General features: G+C 36.4%; 1 protein-coding gene across 1 annotated transcript in view; it reads right to left on the reverse strand.

Annotated features, from left to right (window-relative positions):
- LOC101599825 (ABI family member 3 binding protein) overlaps positions 1-27,191 on the reverse strand; it is a 257,292-nt gene that overhangs the window by 143,954 nt on the left and 86,147 nt on the right. The window contains exons 5-6 of the mRNA XM_045148002.1: positions 11,373-11,563; positions 10,394-10,449 (exon numbers count right to left, since the gene is read on the reverse strand). Coding sequence (XP_045003937.1) covers positions 10,394-10,449; positions 11,373-11,563 — 247 coding nt within the window. The remainder of the gene's footprint in view (positions 1-10,393; positions 10,450-11,372; positions 11,564-27,191) is intronic.

Below are 27,191 nucleotides of genomic sequence, written 5' to 3' on the forward strand. Positions count from 1 at the left end.
TGCTGTTGTTCTGCCAGCAGTGACTACATTTCTTTGCTGTCTCTTTTTACTTTGCAGCCTGCCAATCCCCATACTTGCTGCACTTGCCATCACAATTTCCTTCCACATGTTTTGTCCTTAAGTTCAGCTAGCATTTAAAAAAATATTACCTGCCTGTTTGGATGTAATTCCATGATGAGAAAGAGAATGAATGAATGAATGAATGAATGAATGAATGAACGACTGCATGTGGGAGTGTCAGGGCCTATTGCCGCTGCAAACGAACCCCAGACACATGTGCCACTTTAATCACTGAGCCATCTCTCCGGTGCCTGGTTATCCTTTTCTGTTTTTGCAAGATATTCTGTTGCTTGAGGGACATCCTTATTTTAAATAGGATTATTAGTTGAGATTAATTCACTTTTACCATTTTCTTGGATATTGTGGCTGAGCCTATAGTTGATAGCACACATTGGGAGATAATGTTAAAGTGGTAAAGAGAAATTCCCTGGAAATAAATGTAGTGGTGGTGGTGGTGGTTACCAGTTCGTTAGTTTTTTTTCATATTGGCCAGAGTCAATAATTATTTATAAATAAATACAATGGCAGCAGCCAGGTAGGACAAGGGGTTTTAAATTCACCCTCTGCACTACACTAACTTTCTCCTAACACTATTTTTAAAATTAGCTTTAATAGTACTAGTGATAAAATGTGGAATCTATTTTTCTCAGTTTTGTCCATTTGTAATTTTTTTGTGCTGTCAGAACTGAATAATCATTGTAGGTTTAACTTTGTTTTTAAGCCCTGAGAAAGAAGAGCTGTGCATATGGGTAAAAACTAAGAGTTGTTCAAAAATCTAACTTCTAGGACTCAAGAGCCAAACCACATGAGAAGAATTTGGGCATGTTAGATTTTGGTTTTAATTCACTTTGTAGGATATTTTAAGGAAAGTTACAAAGCATGTTGATTCAGTCTAACATCTGGCTGAAAGCAAACCTGAATAAGCTACTTTTGAAAGTCTTCAAATTTCTGGACTGTTGAAATAAAACAGACCTCTGGTGATGAAGTTAGTCTACATATAAATTTTTCAAGTTTCTGCTTAAGATAGGGATTAAGAATAGAAGTTTGTGGGGAGAGTTGGCTTAGTGGTTAAGGTGTTTGCCTGCAAAGCCAAAGGACCTTGGTTTGATTCCCCAGTACCCATATAAGCCAGATGCACAAGGTGGTGCATGCATCTGGAGTTCATTTGCAGTGACTGGAAGGCCTTGCTGCACCCATTCTCTCTCTCTCTGACTCTCTCTCTCTCTCTCTCTCTCTCTCTCTGCTTCTTTTTTTCTCTCGATTAAATAAATATAAATAAAATATTTTTTTAAAAAAAGAATGGAAGTTTGGGGCTGGAGGGATGGTTAGCAGTTAAGGCATTTGCCTGCAAAGCCAAAGGACCCAGGTTCGATTCCCCAGGACCCACATTAGCCAGATGCACAAGGGGGCACACATGTCTGGAGTTCATCTGCAGTGGCTAGAGGCCCTGGTATGCCCATTCTCTCTCTCTCTCTCCCCCTATCTTTCTCTCTCTCTCACTCTTCTCTGTCAAATAAATGAATAAATAAAAATAAAATATTTTTAAAAATAATTTTAAAAAAAGAATGGAAGTTTGGCATTGATGTAGTTAAGGTTCATAATTTTAAGAGGTAAGTGGGGCCAGGAAGGTAATTTTCTTTATTAACATCTGATAACTATCATACTTTACTTTTTTTATTGACAACTTCCATGATATAAACAATAGCCCATGGTAATTCCCTCCCCCCCACTTTCTCCTTTGAAACTCCACTCTCCATCATGTCCCCATAATTTAAAGGAATTATTTTTAATTTTTTTGTTTATATTTATTTATTTGAGAGCTATATGCAGAGAGAGAGAGCAAATGGGCACACCAGGGCTTCCAGTCCCTGCAAACAAACTCCAGATGCCTGCGCCCCCTTGTGCATCTGGCTAACATGGGTCCTAGGGAATTGAGCCTTGAACCAAAGTCCTTAGGTTTCACAGGCAAGTGCTTAACTGCTAAGCCATTTCTCTAGCCCTGCTATTACTTTTAATTGTTGCACTAATAGATGTTGCTTTCTTAAAATATAAATATATGTAATATATAATAAATATATATATAAACATATATAATATAAAATGAATTGATTTAGGTTGCAAATAAGGGTAGAAACATATATGTTATTTTAAAAGAACACTGACCCTAGTGAGAGTTGGATTAAGTAATTTTACATTTCAAATTTTTCTGTTAAGTGTTGTATAATTAAAAAATGATCCTACTTGGGTTGGAGAGATGGCTTAGTGGTTAAGGCATTTGCCTGCAAAGCCAAAGGAACCAGATTTGATTCCCCAGGACCTACATTAGCCAGATGCACAAGGGGGAAACGCATCAGGAGTTCATTTGCACTGGCTGTAGGCCCTGGTGTGCCCATTCTTTCTCTCTCTCTGTCAAATAAATAAATAAATAAAATATTTTTAAAAACTGATCCTACTTAATAATTAATTAGGTAACTAATTTTTAAGACACAATATAGTAACATTTAAGCCATTATTATTTAAGATAATAAAAGCTAGTAAACATTTAGGTTTTACCTTCAAAAAAGAGTAAAATTGACTCTAAGAAAAGAAAAAGTATTATGGTAAGTGTATTTTTTTCTTCCTTATATGACTCTCAAGTGATAAGATTTGCTTTATATGGAAAAAGTCACTTTTCTTTGGCTATGTATGTACTTTCTCTATTATTGTAGAAGTTGAGGCAAGAGTGATATTGATATTTCACAACTGATAGAACAAAAGCAACAACCAATCAAAAGAGACCCTGCCTTATGTCCCTGGCATATGTACTGGGGTTTATAGCAGAAAAAATACCTAGGTCCATGAATGACAATATGTAAACAAGGTGGGTAAAATGGGGTGATTTAATACTCGAAGTTCAGTCTATTTTTATCTATTACAAAGGACTAAGTAGTGATCAAATATTTTTCCTGACAAAAAATCTTAGAATGGTGCTGGGAATTTTGTCTGCTTATAAGATTTCTGTGTAAGAATGTGTAGAACAGTTTTCAATGGGTCTATTACCTAGAACCTTAAAAGCAAAACATTCAGAACTTCTTATTACTTGAAATACTGCCTTCTAAGAGTCTCAGAAAAGATACAGGTGAATATTTGAACACAGGCTTCATTTGGACTGATACATACTTATAGAATATCAGATCAACTTTCAGAATCAGTTTTATGTGATTATATGAGATGGTCAAATGTGTCCCACATGATTCCTCTTCAACTTTCCCATGTCCCACTGCTGCCTAAGAGTCCAGATGTCCACTTATTAAGAAAGCCACAGAGATGATCCCTAAAATATCTTTTCAATGAATCTGGGTTTTTCCTGTGGAAATAACCAAGAATTTTAAAGTTCAGCTCATTGGAGCTGGCTGGATTTGGGGGTGCTCCACCTCACAGCTGGAAGTGATAAAAATCTGGCTCCATGTCACAGATGTAAGAAGTTTCTTGCCAGCTTTCCCCCACATGTCTGTTTATGAAGAGGAAAAAGAAATTAAATTCTGATCTGATGAAGAGTCAATCATCTTTCTCACTCTTGCTGAGTAACTTACCCTAAATGAAATATTCTGACAATAATAAGTAAACATTATTGAAATAAGATAGCTGGAAAAGAAGGAATGAAAGAAATGACATCATTAAGTTACATGAAAGATTGAACATCATTGTCAAGAGGGTTGTAGATAATGTATGTTTCTAATCATGCACAACAAAGAATGACGATCGTTCTATAAAAGGATCAGAGAGTAACTCTATTCCACTGTTCGACCCATGAAGTACAGTAGACATACCCTGCCTTTGCAATACTGATGGTATTTAAACCAAAGAGACCCTAAATAATGATATAATTCAGTACATGGTATTAGGCCAATCTGTTATTTAGAAAATTCATAGCCCAATACATAAGAGCCTTACTATATACAATAGCAAAGAAAAATCTAGAGCTCAGAGCTTATTACAAAATCTAAAACTAAAAACCAAAAAGTGCTGGAGAGATGGCTTAGTGGTTAAGTGCTTGCCTGTGAAGCCCAAGGACCCCGGTTTGAAGCTCAATTTCCCAGGACCCACATTAGCCAGATGCACAAGGGCACCTGCATCTGGAGTTTGTTTGCAGTGCCCATTCCCTCCCTCCCTCCCTCCCTCTCTCTCTCTCTCTCTCTCTCCCTCTTTCTTTCTCTGTCACTCTCAAATAAATAAATAAAAATAAAAAAATTAAAAACAAAAATCAAAACTAAAACCAAAGCAGGTGTGTGTGTGGGGGGGTACATTTACCTGGTATCTGGAAGTGGAAGGGATCTTCAAAATATAAAATCAGAATCTCTTGGTCAGGAAACTCATACTTCAGAGAGAGGCCTCAACTGACTTCTGGAGAAGAGTAGGCTTGCACACCAAAAATATCTCACATAACTTTGTATACCCCCTTTAGCCCAAGATGCTCTCACTCTTGGTTAGAGAATATATTTTATTGTACAGATGGTAGGGAAAATGGAGGTAAGCCAAGATCCATTGATAAGACAAGAAGATAACCAACTGACCACAATGAGACTTGCCACCTCTACCGCATCTGGCAGGGCTCAGAAGAAATTGCAGAGGAAGCAGAAACATACTGTTAGCCCGACAACCAGCTGTGATGGTGACCAATATGGTGAGCAATCAAAACCTATCAAAGCAGAAATCCAGAGGCTTCAAGAACTCAACACTACATCAGACCGCCAACAGGCCTGCCATGGCTTGGGGAACGTTGAGGAAGTGGGAAGTGGTTGTAAGAGCCCCAGAGTGGGTAGGAATATCCTGAGGCATGGTGCCCTCTACCCCATACGGATGACTAAGGCCTTCATAACCCCACAGTGAATCCCATAACCCCACTGATGAGGGCCTCCAGGGTAACAGGAGCTGGGGCAAGGGGATATAGAAGTATGTTCTGTATATAACATATATAATATTATATATATAATGTCCTATTTCAAAACATAAGATGGAAAGCAATAAAAGATACCCGATGTCAGAAATTATGTCTTAAACTATAGAAAGACTAACAATTTGATTAAGCAAGTTTTAAGACTTGCTTATTCCAAAAATTTCCTTAAAACAAATTTACAACAAATGTGAGAAAAATATTTGATTATACTACAAAGTATCAATGTCCTTTAATATATACAGTCTTTAGTCAACAGATATGCATGAAATGCTCAATAAACAAAGAACTGTAATTAAAGGTCTCTAAATGGAAAATACAAGTGAAAAAGTCCTGCTTTTCAGAAATCACAGAAACAGAAACCAAAATAACCATTTAAAACAGTTACATCAACTAAAAGTTTACTGATGGAAATATATAATGGTGCTAATCAGGGGTCCTATAGCAAAACAAACTCTGATATACTATTCTTAAGACTGTAAACACTTTCTGGGAAGAAATTTCACCATACATACTAAATAAGGAGACCTAAAATGTTAATAATTAAAAGCAATATCTTGTGGCTCATGCCTGTAATCCTAGCATTCAGGGGCCCAAGGTAGGAGGACCATTGAGTTCAAGGTCAGACTGGGCTACAGAATGAGTTCAAGGTTACCCTGGGCAGAGAGACCCTAGCTCCAAAAAACAAAACAAAACAAACTTAAGAATCTAAAGTATTATTGAAGACTTCTAAGAATCTATTTTAAGAAATCAATCAAATATTAGCAAAGATTATTGGTATGTTTGCTAAAACATCAATCAGAGATCATTAAAATGCTTATAAACTGGAAACTAAGTAGATAACCATGTATACAGATTATGTAATACACAGTACACAATACCATGTTTAAAGAGAGGATTTAATTACATAAAATACTTTTATGCCACCTTTTAAAAATATTTTATTTTATTTATTAGAGAAAGAAAGAGGCAGATAGAGGAGAATGGGTGCTCCAGGGCCTCTAGCCACTGCAAAGAACTCCAGACACATGCACCACTTTGTGCATCTAGCTTGCGTAGGTACTAGGGAATCAAACCTGGATCTTTAGGCTTTGAAGACAAGCACCTTAGCTATTAAGCCATCTTTATAGCGCCAAACTTTTAATTAAGTGAAAATAGCAAGACATAAAAGTATGCATAATGAATTTTTATGCTTGTGTGTGCATATATATTGTGTGTGTGTTTGTAGGTCAAAGGACAATCATGTATATCATCCTGAGGGACACCATTCACATTTTAAAATTATTATTTATTTATTTATTAGAGAGAGAGAAAGAGAAAAAGAATGGGTGCACCAGGGTCTCCTGCCTCTGCAAAAGAATGTCAAACACTTGTGCCACTCTCTGAATCTGGCTTTACAAGGGTACTTTGGAATCTAATCCAGGCCATCAGACTCTGCAAGCAAGAGACTTTAACCCTTGAACCATCTCTCTAGGCCCTCATCCAATGTTATGAGACAGAGTCTCACATAGGCGTGGAGCTTACTAATTAGACAAGAATATCTGGGGCTGGAGAGATGGCTTAGCGGTTAAGAGCTTGCCTGTGAAGCCTAAGGACCCCAGTTCGAGGCTCAATTCCCCAGAACCCTCGTTAGCCAGATGCACAAGGGGACGCAGGCATCTGAGTTCGTTTGCAGTGGCTAGAGACCCTGGTGCACACCCATTCTCTCTCTCCCTCTTTCTCTCTCTGTCTGTCGCTCTTAAATAAATAAGTAAAAATAAAGCAAAAAAAAGATTAAAAAAAAATATCTGGATAAGGGCCTCCAGGGATCCTCCTGTCTTTACCTCTACAGCCTCTGGATTATAGGCACCACCATGTCAGACATTTTATGTGGATGTGGAATATTGAATTCAGGTCCTCATGACTGCAAGGCAAGTATTTTTACCACCTAGGGTATCTCTTCAGCCATATAATATTATTTTTAATAATAGTGAAAACATAATTAGAAATAAATACAAAATGTTTTCATATCTTTAATCACTGGAACAGAAAGTAGTGTTTCTGGAGATAATCACATATATATCAAGTTAATTTAGTCTCAACAAAGGAACCAAGGACTTAGACTGGAGGAAGGACAGGCTCTTGAATAAATGGTGCTTCAAAAGCTGGTTATTAGGCTGGAGAGATGGCTTAGCGGTTAAGTGCTTGCCTGTGAAGCCTAAGGACCCCGGTTCGAGGCTCAGTTCCCCAGGTCCCACGTTAGCCAGATGCACAAGGGGGTGCACGCGTCTGGAGTTCGTTTGCAGAGGCTGGAAGCCCTGGCGCACCCATTCTCTCTCTCTCCCTCTATCTGTCTTTCTCCCTGTGTCTGTCACTCTCAAATAAATAAATGAACAAAAAAATAAAAATAAAAAAATTTTAAAAAGCTGGTTATTCATAAGTAGAAGAATGAAATCTGAACCATAGCTCCCATCTTTTAGAAAAGTAAACTTACAAATGGATCATAGACTTAAATGTGGAGAACTATGAAAATATTAAAGTAAATATAAGAGTACCATTTTAAGATTACAGATGACAATTTTGTGGATGAGATCACAAAGAGTATTATAAATAAAAGTAAAATAGAAAAATGAGATCATATAAAACCAGGAAGCTTCTGTGCAACAAGGGAAAAACTCAACAGAGTGAAGAAATAACCCACAGGTTTTGTTAAAAAAAAAATTAAAATTATTTCTGCCAAAGGATTAATATGCAAAATACATAGGAAACTTTTAAAACTCAATAGTAAAAGTTATTTTAAAATGAGATTTGAATTTATACCTCTCAAAATAAGTACAAATGGCCAATAAATGTGTGAAAATAGTTTTTACGTCTTCAGTCCTCAGGTGAATGTAAATTAAAACCACAATAAAATACCATCTAACTACAGTTATGATGGTATCTTTCTGGGAATCAAATGGGAAGAAGGGTCTCAATAGGGGCAAAAGAGAGGTAAATGGGGTGATCCAAATGTATTATGCACACTTATGAACATTTCAAAAATAAATACAGTGCCATGTGATACAGCTATCTCACATTTGGGTTCATAGTCAAAGCAAATGATGTTAGCACATTGGACACCTTCATTCCCACATTTACTGCCACACTATTCACTATAGTGAGTACATGAGATCAAGCTACATGCCCATCAGCAAATGAGTGGATAAAGAAAATATGGATATATTAGTCAACCATAAAAGAAGATATCCTATAATTTGCATTAAAATAGATGACATTAGAAGGTATAACAGGAAGTGGGATAACTGAAAGACAGGTATATAAAACATGTTGTTTTCATATATGAATGTTAAAAAATAAAAGTGGATCTGAATGTATAATATAATTATTAGAGCCTGGGTAAGGGAAGAGAGTGATAGGGAGAGGTTAGATAAAGGGTACAAAACACCTAAAACAAAGTATGTTCTTAATATTAAAAAAATCACGTATTTAAAAAACAAAGAAAGTAATAATAAGTTCTGGGGTTCTATAGCACAGTGGGTAACTACAATTTAAAATTACCTATTATTATGAGTACAACAGAGATCTCAAAGGTTCTAAACACAAGTAATAAGGAGATGAAAACACTAATTTACCCTGGTTTATCAGTATATTTTGCATGCTTATAATGAAACAGTACACTCTCCCTAAACTTTTACAGTGAACTATTAAATTTTGTGAGTTTGGGTTAGAAATGTGAAATATTTTGATTTGATCATAACATATCATATATATTTAGTGCATTACCACAATGAACCCATATATTTCTATAATTAATATTTTAAGTAAAAAATAAAATAGTTTTATATGGCTCTTTATATATTAGTTGTAGGTAATCTTGTTAATACTGTTCTACATTTATATTATAAACCTTTAACTATTAATCAAGATACAAATTGTGGGCTGGAGAGATGGCTTAGCAATTAAGGTGTTTGCCTGTGAAGCCTAAGGATCCAGGTTCAATTCTCCAGAACCCATGTAAGCCAGATGCACAAGGTGACACATGCATTTGCATTTTGTTTGCAATAGCTAGAGGCCCTGGTGTGTCCATTCTCTCTCTTTCTCTCTGTCTCTCTCCCTCATATGCTCTTTCTCTCTCTCACAAATACTTTTTTTTTAAAGAAGCAAATGGCCCTTCCAAAAGAATAGACAATCTAGGCTTGGGAATTTATTTGTTATCTACTTTTTCTCACGGACTTCTGAAATAACAGCAATATAGTTCACTAGTAATCATAATGCTCTAATATCTATAATTATTTATTGATTATTTCACAATAAGCACATTTTTCTGATGATTAAAATTATAGAAAAAACTTATAAGGATTAATTCCTTATCACTTCTATTTTTCTCAAGGCCATTTTCTATCACTACAAAGAATAATTCTGAAGTAGGGTATAGCTAAGAGTTCAGTGGTAGATGGACTGCTTAGCATGATCAAAGCTCTGTATTCTAACCTCACCAACACTTAAAATTTTCTTTCCTATTTTTGTTGTTTTTCTTAAATATTTTTCTTTACTTATTTGAGAAGAGAGAGAGGGAGAGCGGGTGTGCTAGTAGTGCCTCTTATGCGGCAAATGAATGCCAGACGCAAGTTCCGCTGTGTGTCTGGATTGATGTGGGCATTGAAAAATCAAACGTGGGCTGGCAGGCTTTGCAGGCGAGCACCTTTAACCACTGAGCAGTATCTCCAGCTAGGTTTTTGGTTTGATTTTGTTTTTAAGTACATGTAGTACTTCCCATCCCCACCACAGACTGGTCATTCAATCCATCGACTATCCTTCAGGCTCTCAGGCAAGTCAGATGATCATCCATATATATCACACTCACTGAACAATATGCTTGTCATTTTATTGAAGTACTATACATAACTGATATGATGTTTCTTGAGAACAGAACTTAAGAAGCATTCACCAAATGGAGAAAAGATAGGGTGTCCAGACCTGAGGAGGGTAGAGGTGAAAGTTGAGGAAAATGTGTGGCTCATAAAATATACAATCATTTACTGAACTGAATAGAGGTTGAGCATGTTTTAAAACCAAACCACTTGATTCATCGTTTTAAAGCATCAAAACTGATGAGAAAAAAAGGAAAGATTTGAACTTCAGTAATATAACTCCAGCGTTTGCTAATTAGTGTGAAACTAAGAAACAACCCCTAAGAAAGCATAAATATAACCTCAAAATTCCCTCAAAATATTCAAGTACCAGAATAAGTATATTGAATTTCTTAATTTTAGAGCTTCAAACAAATTAGAGGTTATTTGGAATTATAGTTCTACTCCTGTCTTCAGAAAAATATGTTAACTTGGCTGTTACCTCATTTAAATGCAAATACAAGTTGGCTACAATTTTAAAAAAAATTCTTGGAAATAAACTGGCACATACCACCATGTGAACTTGGTCATAGGTGCTTTGAATTTTCCCGTTTACTTTGTTTTTACCTAAAAACATTAAGAAATAGTATTATTTTCATTCTTCTGGTTCCTAAATCAATTCCAGCTAATCATGAATACAATAGCAAGTTGAGTTCTCTCACTCAGGCATATAATTTTATTACTAAAATTAAATTAAAATTACTATCCCTTCAAATATCAACTCAAGTGAATTTTTAATAAAGGGTAACAGGAAGAAAAGGGTTCACTAAGATCTGTTTATGTCTACTTCCACCATTCTCTTTCCTATTAAGATATTGTTTAGTTGGTCAATTGATGTTCATATATCAAAAATTTATTTTAAAATACTATAACTGCTTGTAGCATCCAGGGAGAAATCAATATTATTTATTTAAAGATTCACATTGTAAAAAATTCTGAAATAAATAGCCCAGTATGGTGGCACACCTCTTTAATCCCAGTACTAGGGAAGCAGAGGTAGGAGGATCGCCATGAATTCAAGGCCACTCTAAGAGTGAATTCCAGATCAGCCTGAGCTAGAGAGAGACCCTGCCTCAAAAACCAAAATAAATAAATAAATAAAAGAATATTTTTTTAAAAAATTCTGAAATATATACAAATTATACAGAGTTTTATATTTTCTTAAATACTAGAGGATAGTAACTATGGAAAATTAACTCATTTCACAATATACAACAATATAAATAATAATTAGGAATAAAGAAATAATTATAAGGTTTCAGAGATGGCTTAACAGTTAAGGCGCTTGCCTGCAAAGCTTAAGGACCAGGATTCAATTCCCCAGTTCTCAAGTAAGACAGATGGCCATGGTGGCCCATGCTTCTGGAGTTTGTTTGCAGTGGATAGAGGACCTGGTATGCCCATTCATTCTCTGTCTCTCTGTCTCCCCCCATGTCTAATAAATAAATAAAAATAAATCTTTAAAAAAGAAATTATTACAAAAGACTTACTGTACTCACTTCCAACAATAGTCTTGTGATTAAAAATCTTACTCCAAATTCCACCTTCTATATTGTCTTTTACTCCAAATTCATAAACAGTATTGGGCTTTAGATTTTCCACAATTGTTTCAGTGGCTGGACAAAGTTGAAAAATCCATTTCTTTTCCTTATCCTTTTCTCTATAGCGAATTGTATAAAATCTGTTGAATAATAAAAATATAACACTTGAAGATTATGGGGAGATTCAGAAGGCAATTTCAAGTTCCTTAATATATAGAGACTTTCATCAGGAGACCAGATTTAATAGTTGTTGTTGCTTTTTAATTTTCAGAGAACATGAAAATGTAGCTCAATGTTTGCCTATGTTTTTAATTGCAAATTGCAAATACAGGTGGAGATTGGCAGCAGCATAGCCATGGATGGGGTGACAGAAGCTCAGAATTCTCAGTAGGCTTATTTGCTACCTTGGAAAATAAAAGATAGAAAATACTGAATACTTAGTCTTCTACAATTACACATAGACCATAACATAGGTATTATAAGTATATAATATCATCCATAATTCATAAGTTGATGAACTTAAGTCTTTTCATCCCATAGAAGGCTTACTAAAGGTAATATTTAATTCCATAGAAGGTGAACCTGGGGGTCTATGATGTATCCAGGACTGCTTTGTAAGAGTAAGATGTGGTTTGATTCAGGTGTCGCCCATAAACTTAGGTATTCTGAATGCTAGGTTCCCAGCTGATGGAGATTTGGGAATTAATGCCTCCTGGAGGCAGTGTATTGTTGAGGATGGGTTTATGGGTGTTACATCCAGTTTCCTCTTGCCAGTGTTTGGCACACTCTTCTGTTCCTTTTGTCTACCTGATATGAGCCAGGAGCTGACATCACGGAGCTTCACCTTGAGTCTGTAAGCCAAAATAAGCCTTTCTTTTTCCTACAAGCTACTCTTGGTCAGATAATTTCTGCCAGCAATGTGAACCTGACTGCAACATTAATGTTGATACTGAGGAATGTTGTCATTTGCTGCTAGACACCTGACTGTGTGGCTTAGGCATTTTGGAGCTGATTTTCAAGAGGAATGTGGAAGGATTTGAAACCATGACCTAAGAGATGCCTTACAGTGCTGTAAGTACAGCTTTATGGACTATTCTGGTCAGAGTTGAAATACCTGAATGCAGTAAGAACTATGGACTGTGAAGTTTGGCTTGTGAGGATTAGAAAGAGCTTTGCTTGAGCTGGGCTGTAAGCAGTTTGTGTGAGAGGCTTGCTATTATGGCCATGTCCTGAGAACTTGTGCAGAGTTGCATTGTGTACAAACAGACTGATGTGAGCAGAGGGATATGGCACAGAGAAAATGAAATCTTTGGGTGAAATTCATGCCTGTCCAGCTGCAATTGAGAGATTATAACCTTTGAGACTAGGCCAGCTGACCTGCACTGGAACCACAGAAAGAACACAATCTTTTGAAGGGCTCTGAATGCTTATGAAGTGTCCTGTTCTTCAAAGTCTGATTTATTTCCCCCAGAATTAACAAATTGGCACCCTACCAAGAAATTCAGGAAAGAGATTGTCATTGAATTTGTGTTTTGGAAATGGCCATGGTCAGTGTGTAGAAGGTTTGCTGGATGCCTGCATGGAGACCTGAGGAGTCATGAGGATGGACCATGGGTTGCACTGGAGACCCAGTGGAGATACTGGGACCACAATATGCTGCTAGGGAAAGCTGACAGCCCCAGATGAAGTTTTCCAGGACTGTGGGTAGCCTAGCTGGAAGGGTGGAATTGGAATTCCAGAGACTTGTTGCTGGTTAGAATGATCAGACTTGGAAATTTGTCCTTGACTAGAATTGTTGGATTTGGAGCTACAGAGTGTGTTGTTTTCCCTGTTTATATTTTATATTGGTTGGATATTTCTTTGCTATGTACAATGCCACCTTTTATAGTGTGCATGTTTATTCTATGCCATTATGGGTTTTTGGATTTTTTTGGTATTATGGCTCAGTTTATCAGATTATAGGTATGTTTGAACATCATTAGGACTGATAAAACTATGGGGACTTTTAAAGTTGGATTGAATGCATTGCATTTTACATCGTGTATGGTTATCAGTTTATGGGGGCTACGGGAAGAATGTGGTAGTTTGATCCAGGTGTCACCTATAAGCAGGTGTTCTGAATGCTAGGTTCCCAGCTGATGGATATTTGGGAATTAATGCCTCCTGGAGGCAGTGTATTGTTGGAAGTGGGCTTATGAGTACTAGAGCCAGTTTCCCCTTGCCAGTGTTTGACACACTTTTATATTATTATTGTCTACCTGATTATCAGCCAGGAGGTGAAGTCCACCCTCTGCTCACACCATCATTGCCCACTGCCATCACAGAGACTCCCTCGAGTTTTTAAGTCAAAATAAACCTTTTTCCCCAACAGGCTGCATGGTGATTTCTTCCAGCAATGCAAACCTGACTGCAATATAAAATGTACTTATTGTTTTAAAAAATCAAAATTTTGTCAAGCTAGTGGTACAATTAGAATATATAAATTGAAGATCACTATAACACATTCATTTAAGGTCTCATAATAGATATAGATGTCAAAATAAGATAATCACGACTGTTTGGCACCTTGACTACACGTTAGGTTAACTTATCTCAATAAACTGTCACAAAAAAAATCTTGAGTGGAAGAAATTATTAATCCTATTTTATAAACATCAAAATTGAGTTTCAGAACACTTAACTTTCCCAGCATCACCAGCAGTGACTCTCGCCTCAAACAGCCTTGCTAAGCTGGGCAGCATACAAGCAAAGGGAATTTCATGCTACTGCACACAGTTGTGAGAATGAACTAACATGTGTCCATGCAGATATAATTTACAAAGACCATATTTAATGGTAAGAGTAAATTGAAAAATGAAGCATGTAATTACATACCATTTGTAGAAATATCAAAATATTCAAATATTTCCACATTATTATTCATATCATTATAAAGAGGGGATGAATACTGTAATGCATGTATTATAGAGCTTTGACTTTCAATAAGCAATTGGAGAAATAAATGCTATAGAATGTGATATCACAAGATAAGCTTAATCTGCTTTGTATTTTCAAACAAACATTTAGGATAAAATAATAACTCCCATATGGTAGAAACAAGCATTCAGCAAATTATTTTAACTTATTTCTTATACCTTAATTTATTTTCTCAAAAATTTAGCAAGACTAGAGGAGCAGGCAAGCCAGATGCACAAGGAGGCACATGCATATGGAGTTCGTTTGCAGTGGCTGGAGGCCCTGGCGTGCCCATTCTCTCTCTCAAATATATTAAAAAATCACTCACTTCATCATGCTAAAAATATTTACTGGGCAACTACAATGAATAATTTTATATTAATGTTCTGTAGTAGTTCCTATGGGTACAAGTTCATGATGATACAAATATAAAACTATAAAATTTAACTATAAAATTTGGAAGTAGCACCCAAAAGAACATAAAATAGGGAACTTTGCAAAATGAAAGGGTGGAGACCTGGTTAAAAGTTACTAAGACTTGTCAGGCAGTAACAGCAGGACATTAAACCAAACTTTGTCCCTTCTAATTGGGAGACCTGTTCTTACCCTATTTCCATGAAATCAGTAGAGGGATTATAGTTTAATAAGTACTCAGAAAGGGAGAGAGTAAGCCTGCTTTCTCACTGATCAGAAAGTCCAGCACCATTTACAATAGTTCATTAGCTTGCTCTTTCCAATAAAAGCTGCTCTCAGGGTTCCAATGCCCCATTCCAAACTATCAGAAAGCTGAATAAGGAGAAGAAGCTGTTACAGTCAATATGCTAACTGCTACTGTTAATAAATGTTATAAGGTACAAGTACTTTCTGTCTTGTGAATAACAATATCAACAATAATTTATGAAATACATTTCTTGACAATTATGCTACATGGAATTTTTTTCCTTCTTATCCTGGCTCTTAAAGTGCCTGAGTGGAATACTAAGAAGCTAAAGACCAGATGGGCTACCACAATTATGCATCACTAGTACAGATATATTTCTGAGGACTTAATTGCTTGTATGATGTAGTTACTAATAAAACTGTCAAAGGCAAAATTCATGGTTTTCTAATCAGCTTGATTTGATACCATCTTCATATGAATAAAATGAGATATAATTAATAAATAGTTTCCAAAAATCCTAAATTTGACCACATTTAAAATTTCAATCTGTGATCATGTTACAAAGTGCTATGCAGCCTTCTTGGGGAAGAAAAGTCATCATCAATAGTCTTAACTACCAGTGGATCCTGCAAGCTACACAACTGAGCAGCCACTCAAAATGTGTCCACTGGTGCAATAGGGACATGTCTATTATGGGAGAAACCACCCACTCTCTGATCACATTTGTAAAATTTGCAAATACAAAAGTCCACAGGAGGGAGCTCATGCCTGAATCCTACTGAGACCTAGTATAAAACCTATGGCTGACAGTTGGGGGGTGGGGGTCATAAGCCCTAGGAAGGAAGCTATTACTATTTGGCTAAGTGGCTATATGTGCTCCCCAAATTATTCTCTACGTTTTTATGTTTATGTTCATATATTAATGCTATTTTAATTTTTAGTTAGAGAAACTTCTGTTTTAAGATGGTGGTGACTACGGGGAGACTAAATAACTTATCAAAGTGTTGAGAAAAAGAGACACTTGAGTACACAACACCAGGTGGCACATCTCTACAGACCCTCCATGGCTCAGACACCATTGCGGAAGAGGAGGCAAAAAGAACACAAAAGCCAAAGGATGTGAAGAGTGCTTTGGAAAGCTGTCTTCCAGACAAAAAGTGTTTGCTGCACTCATGGCAAAAGTTGGTCCCATCAACATGTCATCATGAATGATGGAGAAGGGCATCGAACAAAAGAGGGACTAGTTAGAAAAAAGAGGTTCAGGGAAAGGGGATGGGGAAGAAAAGTAATGGGAGGAGATTATGATCAAAATGTATTAGGTATTACTATGAAAATGTTAACAAAGTTAAAATATAGAAAAATAAAATTTCGGCCCATAACTTGATTTCAGGCACAAAGCATATAAAATTTGTACCAAATTTGTAAGACATATAGGCCACTGGGATTTCTCTTCTACTTTAGTCAAGCTTATGTTTATCAATATTAACATGACAATTGCATAACACAAACAAATTCTAAATTTTAAAGGAGAGAGAAAATGTTACTAAAAGCAGTATAGATTTTCCTTGATTTAAAACACAAGCCTTAGAAAAATAAAAAGTGTTGTGTTTTTGTATATGTGTATGTGGTCAGCATGTGTGCTATGCCCACCTGGCATTTATATGGGTTGTAAATATCAAAATTCTTGTGTTCAAATTTTCACAGCCAGTGCTTTAACCACCAAGTCATCTCCTGAGGCCCAAAATGATGGTTGGCAGCCTAACACACAGGAGGTGCTTTGTTGTAAAGTGAATAGAAAGAATGCCCAATTTCTCATTGGGTCATTTTAAAATTAGATTATATGTGCTCTAAATGGCCAATATTTCAGCCATAAAAAGACTAAAACCATCAAGTCTACAATGATATTGCAGATTGTCTTCACCTAAATATAGCACTTCTATCAAACACAATAGAAACAAAATACACTGAACAACTATGTTGTCCACTTGCAGAAGAACTATAATTTTCATTTATTCCAGTTTTCCTATGCCATAAAGTCTCTGAGCAGAACAAGAATTAATGTAGAGGAAGGAGAAAGCTGAGAAGCACCTCTGGCAGGCATACCTGTCAGACTATTTTCTGTTTTCTTTTTTAATATTTTATTTTTATTTATTCATTTGACAGAAAGAGAAACAGGCAGGCAGGGCAAGAGCGAGGGATAGAATTGAAACACCAGGATCATGACCACTGCAAACAAATCCAGATGCATGCACCACCTTATGCATCTGGTTTACATTGGTCGTAGGGAATCAGTCCAAGGTCCTTTGGCTTTGGAGGCAAATGTCTTAACCACTAAGCCATCTCTTCAGCCCCAGTCTATTTTCTGATTCCTCATCTAAATGTTTTGTTCTGCTTTGGAATCTCTTTCTACTTGTCTGTAAAGAAACTCTTCAGCTTCCTGTGACCCCATTGGTTGAGTGACTGCTTAAGATTGTGAGCTACTGGGGTTTTGTTCAGGAAGTCTTTTTCCATTCCTATTTCATGGAAAGTTCTTCCTATATTTTCTTCCAGTAGTAGCTGAGTTTCTGGTCTTATATTGAGGTCTTTGATCCATTTGGATTTGAGTGCAGTGCATGATGAAATGTGTGGATCAAGTTTCAGTTTCCTGCATGTGATTATCCAGTTTGTCCAGCACCATTTGTTGAAGATGCTGTCTTCTTTCCAGCCTATACTGTTCGGGCCTTTGTCAAATATCAAGTAGCTATAGTTGCTTGACCCAAAATATGGGTCCTCAAGTCTATTCCATTGGTCTATACTCCTGTTTTTATGCCAGTACCATGCTGTTTTTATTACTATGGCTTTGTAATATAGCTTTAGATAAGGTATGGTGATGCCTCAAAGGTATTTCTTTTGCTGAGGATATGTTTGGATATGCACGGCCTTCTGCCTTTCCATATGAAATTTGAGATCATTTTGCTATCTCTGTGAATAACACTGTTGGGATTTTAATTGGAATTGCATTAAATCTGTATATTGCCTTTGGTAGGATTGTCATCTTCACAATATTAATTCTCCCTATCCAGGAGCATGGGAGGTCTGTCCATTTTCTCAAGTCCTCCTTGATTTCTTTTTTGAGTGTTTTTATGTTTTCATTGTATAGAACTTTTACTTCCTTGGTTAATATTATTCCAAGGTATTTTATTTTATTTTATTTTTTGTTGCTATGGAAAATGGGACCATGTCCCTTATTTCTTTCTCTGTCACTTTGTCATTTGCATATAGAAAGGCTACTGATTTTTGTGCATTGATTTTGTATCCTGCTACTTTGCTATAAGAGTTAATTACCTTCAGGAGTTTTGCGATGGAGTCTCTCGGGTCTCTTATGTATATAATCATGTCATCAGTGAGTAGAGCTAACTTAACTTCTTCCTTTCCAAATTGTATCCCTTTTATTTCTTTCTCCTATATTATTGTTTGAGCTAGGACTTCCAGTACTATATTGAAGAGCAGAGGTGAGAGTGGACACCCCTGTCTTGTTCCTGATCTCAATGTGAATTCCTCCAGTCTCTCTCCATTAAGTATTGTTTGGGCCTTAGGAGCTTTGTATATTGCCTTTATTATGTTAAGATATGAACCAACCATGCCAATTCTCTCCAATGTTTTTTTTAAATTATTTGTTTATTTATTTGAGAGCGACAGACACAGAGAGAAAGACAGATAGAGGGAGAGAAAGAATGGGCACGCCAGGGCTTCCAGCCTCTGCAAACGAACTCCAGACACGTGCGCCCCCTTGTGCATCTGGCTAACGTGGGACCTGGGGAACCGAGCCTCGAACCGGGGTCCTTAGGCTTCACAGGCAAGCGCTTAACCACTAAGCCATCTCTCCAGCCCCCTCTGCAATGTTTCGATCATGAAGTGATGCTGTATCTTGTCAAAGGCCTTTTCTGCTTCTATTGAAATGATCATGTGGATTTTGTGTTTAATCTTGTTTATGTGGTGTATAACATTGACAGATTTCCATATGTTGAACCACCCCTGCATTCCTGGGGTGAATCCCACTTGATCATGGTGGATAATGCTTTTGATGTGTTGTTGGATTCAGTTTGCAAGGATTTGGTTCAGGATCTTTGCATCTAAGTTCATGAGGGAAATAGGCTGGTAGTTTCCTTTTCTTGTGGCATCTCTGCCTGGTTTTGGAATTAGGGTTATACTAGCTTCATAGAAGGAGTTGATTAGCTTTCCCTGTTCTCCAATTGTATGGCACAGTTTTAGGAAGATTGGTTTGAGTTCTTCCATGAAGGTTTCATAGAATTCAGCTGAGAAGTGTGCTTAGCAAAAGGAGCTGAAATATAAAGTGACCCATATTGGAATAATAAGAGGAAGTGCCATTTTTATTGCTTAATGATTTTAAAAAAATGAGAACTGACTGGAGAGATGGCTTAGTGGTTATGGCATTTGCCTGCAAAGCCAAAGGACCCAGGCTCAATACCTAGACCCACATTAGCCAGATGCACAAGGGGGTACACACTTCTGGAGTTCCTTTGCAGTGGCTAAAGGCCCTGGAGTGCCCATTTCTCTCTCTCTTCCCCTCTTTCTCTGTCAAATAAATAAATAGATAATATTTTAAAAACTTGAGAACTTAAGTATATGGACATACTACAAATTGTATGGTCAAATTCTCAACAGGCTATAGTATTCTGTTCCTGCTCCCACACCTCCATTCCAAAGAGGACTCTTGTCAGTGCAGTTATTGTTAATCATTTTTTAATGCTTTGCTTTTGTTAAATTTGTGATAACCTATTATCTTCCACCTGAAGATGTTCAGGATCAAATGTTGATTGTACCATATTCTGTGAAGTTTTTACCCAACTCTGGACAATGGGACTTTTAAAATTATAGATAAAAAAATTATAGATGATAAGCAGAGCTTGGTGGTCCTCACCTGTATCAAGGAAGCTGAGGCAAGAGGACCATGAGCAAGACCACCCTGGGCTACATAGAGAAAGCATGTTTGAAAAATGTATAGCTCCTCAAAATGTAGTTTTAAAAAGGCAGATAGTTGGCCGGGCGTGGTGGCGCACGCCTTTAATCCCAGCACTCGGGAGGCAGAGGTAGGAGGATTGCCATGAGTTCAAGGCCACCCTGAGATGACAGAGTTAATTCCAAGTCAGCCTGGACCAGAGTGAGACCCTGCCTCGAAAAACCAAAAAAAAAAAAAAAAAAAAAAAAAAAAGGCAGATAGTGGCTTGCCTGGTATAACAGATAACAGTCAATTTACTGTTAACTACACCACAACATCAGGAAAATTGCTTTACCTATGTCTGCATTAATTTTCTTAGAAGAGAATTTATACCAAAAAAATCTTTGAGATCCTTTCTGCTTATAAGAATTTATTCAAGCAACATATTATTTTATTCTAAAACTATATCAAAGACATAAATTTGTGATGCAGTAGCTGGCAGTCAATTACACAAAGAAAATAAACTGAAAATTATCAAAATTAAATTATTCTAAAATCCCCATCCCAACATTGGCCATCTCTTGGGCTATACTTTCTTCCTAAATACTTTCATTTTGACTCAACTATATTTCACAAACAACTATCCTACTCATTTTTAACTGTCTTCATATCAAAGTATACCTCCTTTGTTAATGTTCTGACTTCTTCATTTTAACTACTAATACAAATTCTGCTCTCACCACTTCATCTCAGCATGTAGCTCCCCCCCCCCAACTCTAATTTCAGAGGACAAAATGCGTTTATTCTCAAAAGTAAGATTCTTTTTTTTTCTTAGAATTTTTTAGAATTTTATTCCATATTCTTATTGCATTGGCTCCTCAACCTTGTTTTGTTTGTTTGTTTGTTTGTTTGTTTTTTCTTCAAGGTAGGGTCTCACTCTAGCCCAGGTTGACCTGGAACTCCCTCTGTAAACCTAGACTGGACTTTAATTCACAGTGATCATCCTACCTCAGCATCTCAAGTGTTGGGATTAAAGTCATATACCACCATGCCTGACTCTAACCTTTATTTTTCAAGGCCCTATCTCTGAATCTAAAAGTTGTTTAAATATTTTGTATTCTACTTTAACCGAAGTACAATGAAGTTCCTTTGTAATTATTTTACTCCAAACTTTCTTAATGATTTACTTTCTCCTATTTTCTTACCCAATATACCTAAATCTCTTTGCAATTTGGTATCTGACTTCTTCAGTACAGTAAAACCTTATTGTGATAAAAGTGCAATGATTTTTTAAATATATATTTCATTTGTTTATATGAGAGAGAGAAAGAAAGAGAGAGAGAATATGTGTGCTAGGGCCTCCAGCCACTGCAAATGAACTCCAGACACATGTGTCCCTTTGTACATCTGATATACACAGGTCCTGGATATTTGAACTAGGATCCTGTGGTTTTGCAGGCAAATGCCTTAACCACTAAGCAATCTTCCCAGCCCAAATGCAATGATGTTTAATCCTTCACAAGTTTCAAACTACCATAAAATCTATTCCTTTCTCAAATCTACTCCTTTTATGATCTTCATTTTTTTAGAGTTCTCCCTTCATGTCCAATACATTCCCAGGTTCACGTGTACTTACTAAAGTGATTTCTCTTGCATTTGTCCTTTTTCCAATCCTTCTTATAGTATTTAAAGGCAAGTTTAGGTTCTTATTACATTTGGACACTTGTGATCATTAAACTGATCAAGGATTTCCAAAAATTGCTTCTTTAACATTGTATAACCTACTTCTGAGTGGCTTAAGTTCAACAAAATAACTTAAATCTAGTGATCTTATTGCCATTTAAAATACAAAAAGTAAAAATAAAACAACAAGATTTAACATTAGACACAGGGGCATATACTGAATGGCATACACTTTGATAATCCCTTTTACATGTCATATATTTAATTATGAAAAATTGTGTGATGTTAGTATTGGTACTCCCATTATATAGATGAGAAAACCAGGGCTTATAGCATTATGCCATCTATTTATGGTCATGAAGCTAAAAGTAGAGTTTTGTACTAAGGTCAGTATAGTCAACATTTGTATCTTCAACATTTAGTGTTATCAATGATGTTTTCTATGGAGATGCTCACTATAGCTTCTGGTGGAAGGTATCAGAGATGAAGTTACAGGGCTTGGGGGATGGAGGGGGATTAAAGTCTCTTCTTGATATTCTGTTTTCTAATTTCTTCCTCCATTTGTTGAGACCTACTATTGTAAAACATAAAGGAAGTTCTGTGTGAGATGGAGAATGGATGAGTCACTGCCCTGAACTTCAGGACTGAGGTCACAAAATGGTGGAGGCAGACTCATGAATGTGCATAACGCAGCAGGATGAATGTGGGGACATGGAGTGATGCACAGTGCAGTAAGAACGTGGTTTCTGGGGGGAGAAGTAATGTCGAGAGATAAAGATACACTTGGTAATGTTGCTCTAAAGTAAAAGCAAGCTCACAGCAAACAATCAAACAGCAAACAGTGGATTTCCTCAGATTGTGGAAGTTGTGTGGACTGATGTTGGGAAAAGAGCCAGAGAATGTACCTAAGACGCCATAGTCAGGACACAGGATAGACAGAGAAGCACTTTGGTTAGAACCATTTTGGCGTAGCAACAAACATTCGGGGTAATGGGGCTGGAGAAGATGGCTTAGAAGTTAAGGCATTTGCCTACAAAGCCAAAGGACCTCAGAACCATTCCCCAGGTCCATATAAGCCAGATGCACAAGGTGGTGCATGCATCTGGAGTTTGTTTGAGAGGCTGTAGGCCCTGGCGTGCCCATTCTCTCTCTCTCTCTCTCTCTCTCTCTCTCTCTCAAATAAATAAATAATTTTTAAAAATGGGGTGTTAAAGCACTAAGACATGTATCCTTCATTAAGTGATACAAAATAAAATACAAAAAGTGGATACATTTTCAAATTAGGGTCAGTGCAAGGTTCATAGTAATAAGAAGACTAATGATATTTCAAGAGTAAAACATGAGAGCTTATATTTTGTCAGGTTTACTTTGAGATAATGGTAAAAGATAATTATAATAATGGTGATATTTCACTGCATATCCATTTAGCTTGTGTTTGCTGAGAGTCTATTGTGTGCCATGTGCTATCCTGGGGATTGGGTTAAGTGAGAATCCCTGTTTCTTAAAAACTTGAAGAGAGAAATTCAGACATTGCTTTGAATTGACCTAAACTAGGGCTTTCATTCAACATTAATAAACATAATATGAAAGTGTTATAAAAATGTGAAAATGATTTCGCAACAAATTCAAAGCCTTTGAGCCTAAACAATGGTACCAAACTGCCTGTATTTACTGAAAAGAAAACTAATAAATTAAATTTAAAAAAAAGCAAATTAAAAGCCTTAATAAGCTGACAAAGTGAAATGAATGCAATTTTGAAAGTGTTAACAAGTTGGAAACATGGAAGAAAATTATTACTGAAATAAATTTTGGTTAGAAACATTTTCCCTCTCTCTAAGGTAAATTGGAAAGTTTTCTTTAGATCTTAGATATACTGAGGCCAAATGTGGAAATTTTTCCATTCAAACTTCATTGAGCACAAAACTGTAAGCAAAATATATCTGCTCTTCAACGTGAACTGAGAAAAGAATATAAAAGCACTGGCTTGAGAGATGGCTCAGAGGTTGAAGGCACTTGCTGCAAAGCCTGACAACCCAGGTTCAATTCCCCAGTATCCACGTATAGCCAGATGCTCAAATTGGTACGTCTGTCTGGAGTTTGTCAGCAGTGACAGGAAGCCCTGGAACACTATTGCTCACTCTCTTGCTTTCTCTCTCTCTGTCTCTCAAATAAATAAAATAAAATAAAACAAATACAACACTGGAGATCCACACAGATGCTATTTACATAGAAACAAAACAGGCCACAATGCTAAAGTGACATCTTTGAATATTTCTAAGCTTAAAACAAAAAGCAGAGGCTTCCTCATTGGAAATTTAAGACTTAGAAGTATTGCTAGAGAAAGTCCAATGTTAAAACAAGGAAATAACCCTTCTCAACACATTATCTGCATAGAATAACGTTTGTAAACCCGTGTGAGATGATTTTTAAGTAAGACAAAGCGTTCCAGTCTTAGGTCTAAGTTAAAAGTTGTCCCCCTGGTGTTCCCATGCCAAGAAGGGTCTTAAGATATTTGCGAAGAAAATGTTGTGCTATGCTCATCTTCTAATTTCAAGAAGTAGTCATTCCCTTAGCTATTCTTGCTTTTTGTAAGCTACTACATTGATCTAAATTCTTTAAAAAAAAATCTTTATAAACATATAAAGGTAGATTTCCCCAAGTCTCTTTTTAATTATACAATTCTGGTAGCTATATCTGGGTGTTTTAATGTATAAAGTTATTTTCAGTGCATTTAAATGATGACAAATTTTTCTCACATATGACAAAGGCTTTAAATGCCAGTTCTTTATTAACAGTACTTGCTTGGGAGAAAAGAGGCTTGGGCAAAAGGAATCTATGATTTTTGTTTTAGTCATGAGTCTTCAATTCTTCTTAACTCTTCTAACAGTTTCTTGTTTCTGTTAAGAATAGCTTGGTTCTCCAACTCACTCACTCAGGTTTGATAGTATGCAGGCACCCTGATATGTTACTTAATCTTTTGAACATTTTACTCAAAGTGTAATTAATTTTGAATATTGTGATTTAAGCTGCATGATTTCATTTATTTGGTGGGAAGGGCAGAGTGAGGGCCAGTGTGTCAGGGGGGAGGGTAAGATGTATGTGTGTGGTCTGAGTCTGGTGGGTCTTAGAGTTAAATGACTGTGTTGAAAGTCCTAGTTTCCTGAGTCACATTCCCTGGCTTTCTGCATATGTGCCATCTCCCAGAACCCCTGACTTCTATATGCATTCTATTCCCGTGTCCCTGTCTTCTCTACATGCACCATCTCTTCGTGACCCTACCCTTCTCTTCATGTGCCATATCCCTGTGCTGCCAAACTATGGCAGCATCTGTCTATCAGAACCAGTCATCAGAAAAATTGTTCAGGAAAGGTCACGAGAGCCAAGTCAAATCGAAGAAAAGTCTTGATGGCAGTAAGAAGGATTATGTTCAAGTAGTGTTGTAGGAATTTGCCAGGTTACTGACCTTATTGGAATGCATTGTCTTGAGGATTTATCAAGCATGTTGAGTAAGCACTAAAATCAAGTTGCATTTTTTATTTTGCTATAAGACTGCCAAATTGAATTTTTCCTTTCCTTTACCTTTTCTCTTACTCCCTCTTTTTCTCCTTCCTGTTTTTAACGTGTGTGTGTGTGTGTGTGTGTGTGTGTGTGTGTGTGTGTGTGTTTGTGGGCACATGTATGTGGGTGGGTGCACATGTGTGTATGTCAGTATGTGTGGAGGTCAGAGGCAGATATCAAATGGTTTCATACAGAGATAGGATCTCTCCCTGAACTTAGAGCTCACTGATTAGGCTACATGAGCAAGTCAGCATGCCCCAGGGATTCTTCTGTCTCTGCCTTCCCAGCACTGGGATTACAGCAGTGTGCTGCCCTACCCAGCTTCTAGTGGAGTGCTGGGTATTTGAACTCGGATCTTCATGTTTTCATGGCCAGCTCTTTGCCAACAGAGACATCTCTCCTCTGTTCCATCTTCTTCACTTTTGTATGAAACTTTTAAATGTAAAAGAGGAACAAAGCAACTCACACATTTATTTTCTCAGTATTGGTATCCTGGACCAGTCCACCAGAAGCTGGAATTATCACAGGAAAACATGTACTTTCAAAAGTCCATTGTCCAAGGAAAATAAGTCATGAGCTTAGTGGTGGGTGAGTAAAGAACATTTCAGATTCTTTAAAACACCTAAAATTATTTTTTTAATGATGTTGGAAATATATTTGACATGCATTTTTCCCATGAGAACCATGAGTATATGGAGGAAAATTTGATTTAATTTTGTTTTTGGTCTTGATTTCCTAATCAAAGACATATGAAAACTACTTTTAAGCAGTTGTGCAGGTGTCTAAAGAACTTTCTTTTCAGTTCAGTTTAGATACAAATAAATGAAACCAGACAAAAATATACCCATGGACAAAAAGTATATAAAATAGTCTTGAACTCCTAAGGACACGAAAAATGCACATGGAAAATATAAAGAGCTATTACATTGCACTCACATCACCCCTGTGAAAACTGTTGACAACACTAAATGATAAATATGTGAGGCGACCATGACTTTCATTCACTGAAGAATGAAGGTGGAAAAATTAGACAAAATATAATTAAATATACCACCTCCTTGAAACCTGGTTCCAATTTTTAGTATTTTTCTAAAAAAAATAAAAAATATTCACAAAAGTCCTATATAAAATGTGTATAAAATAAATATCATAAAACAAAAACCAAATTATTATTCAGGTATCCACCAGCAGGAGAATAGAAAAACTCTAGGTTCATACAATGGAATACTACTAAAGAACATAAAAAGTATAGGTCATTGATACCTTTGGTGTTATGCATGAGCTCAAAAACATGTTGCAGAGAAGACAAGAGAATTCATACTATGCAATTCCATTTCTATGGAATCCTAAGTAGCCAAAACTAATCTCCAGTGATGAAAAGTAAGTGTTTACTTTGAGTGAAAAGTACCCTCTGGGCTGATGAAAGTATTCTATGTCATAGCTGAGCATGGTAGTGCACATCTTTAATCCTAGCACTTGGGAGGCAGAGATAGGAGGATCACGTTGAGTTCAAGGCCACCCTGATACTACATAGTGAATTGTGAATTCCAGATCAGCCTATGCTAGAGTGAAACCCTACCTTGAAAAACCAAAAATAAAAATAAAAACAAAACAAAAACAAAAAAACCCAGAAAATAAGTATTCTAGTATTCTATATCTTGATGTCATAACATGTGATGCTATATACACTTATCATAATTTATACTACACATTTTATTATGTTATATCTCAGTTTTTACATAAAAGGCAGAATGAAAAATTTCTCAAATTTGAAGTCACTTTCAGTGCATTTATAACCCAAAACCTTTTAAAGTAAAATATCTTTTTTTTTTTTTTCTTTTTTTTGGTTTTTCAAGGTAGGGTCTCACTCTGATCCAGGCTGACCTGGAATTAACTGTCATCTCAGGTAAAGTAAAATATCTTGATTGAAGCCTGAAAAGATCTGAATTTTATCTGGTTATAAATTTCTGAA

This window comes from Jaculus jaculus, chromosome 4 (assembly GCF_020740685.1).
Source record: "Jaculus jaculus isolate mJacJac1 chromosome 4, mJacJac1.mat.Y.cur, whole genome shotgun sequence".
Taxonomy (NCBI): Eukaryota; Metazoa; Chordata; class Mammalia; order Rodentia; family Dipodidae; genus Jaculus; species Jaculus jaculus.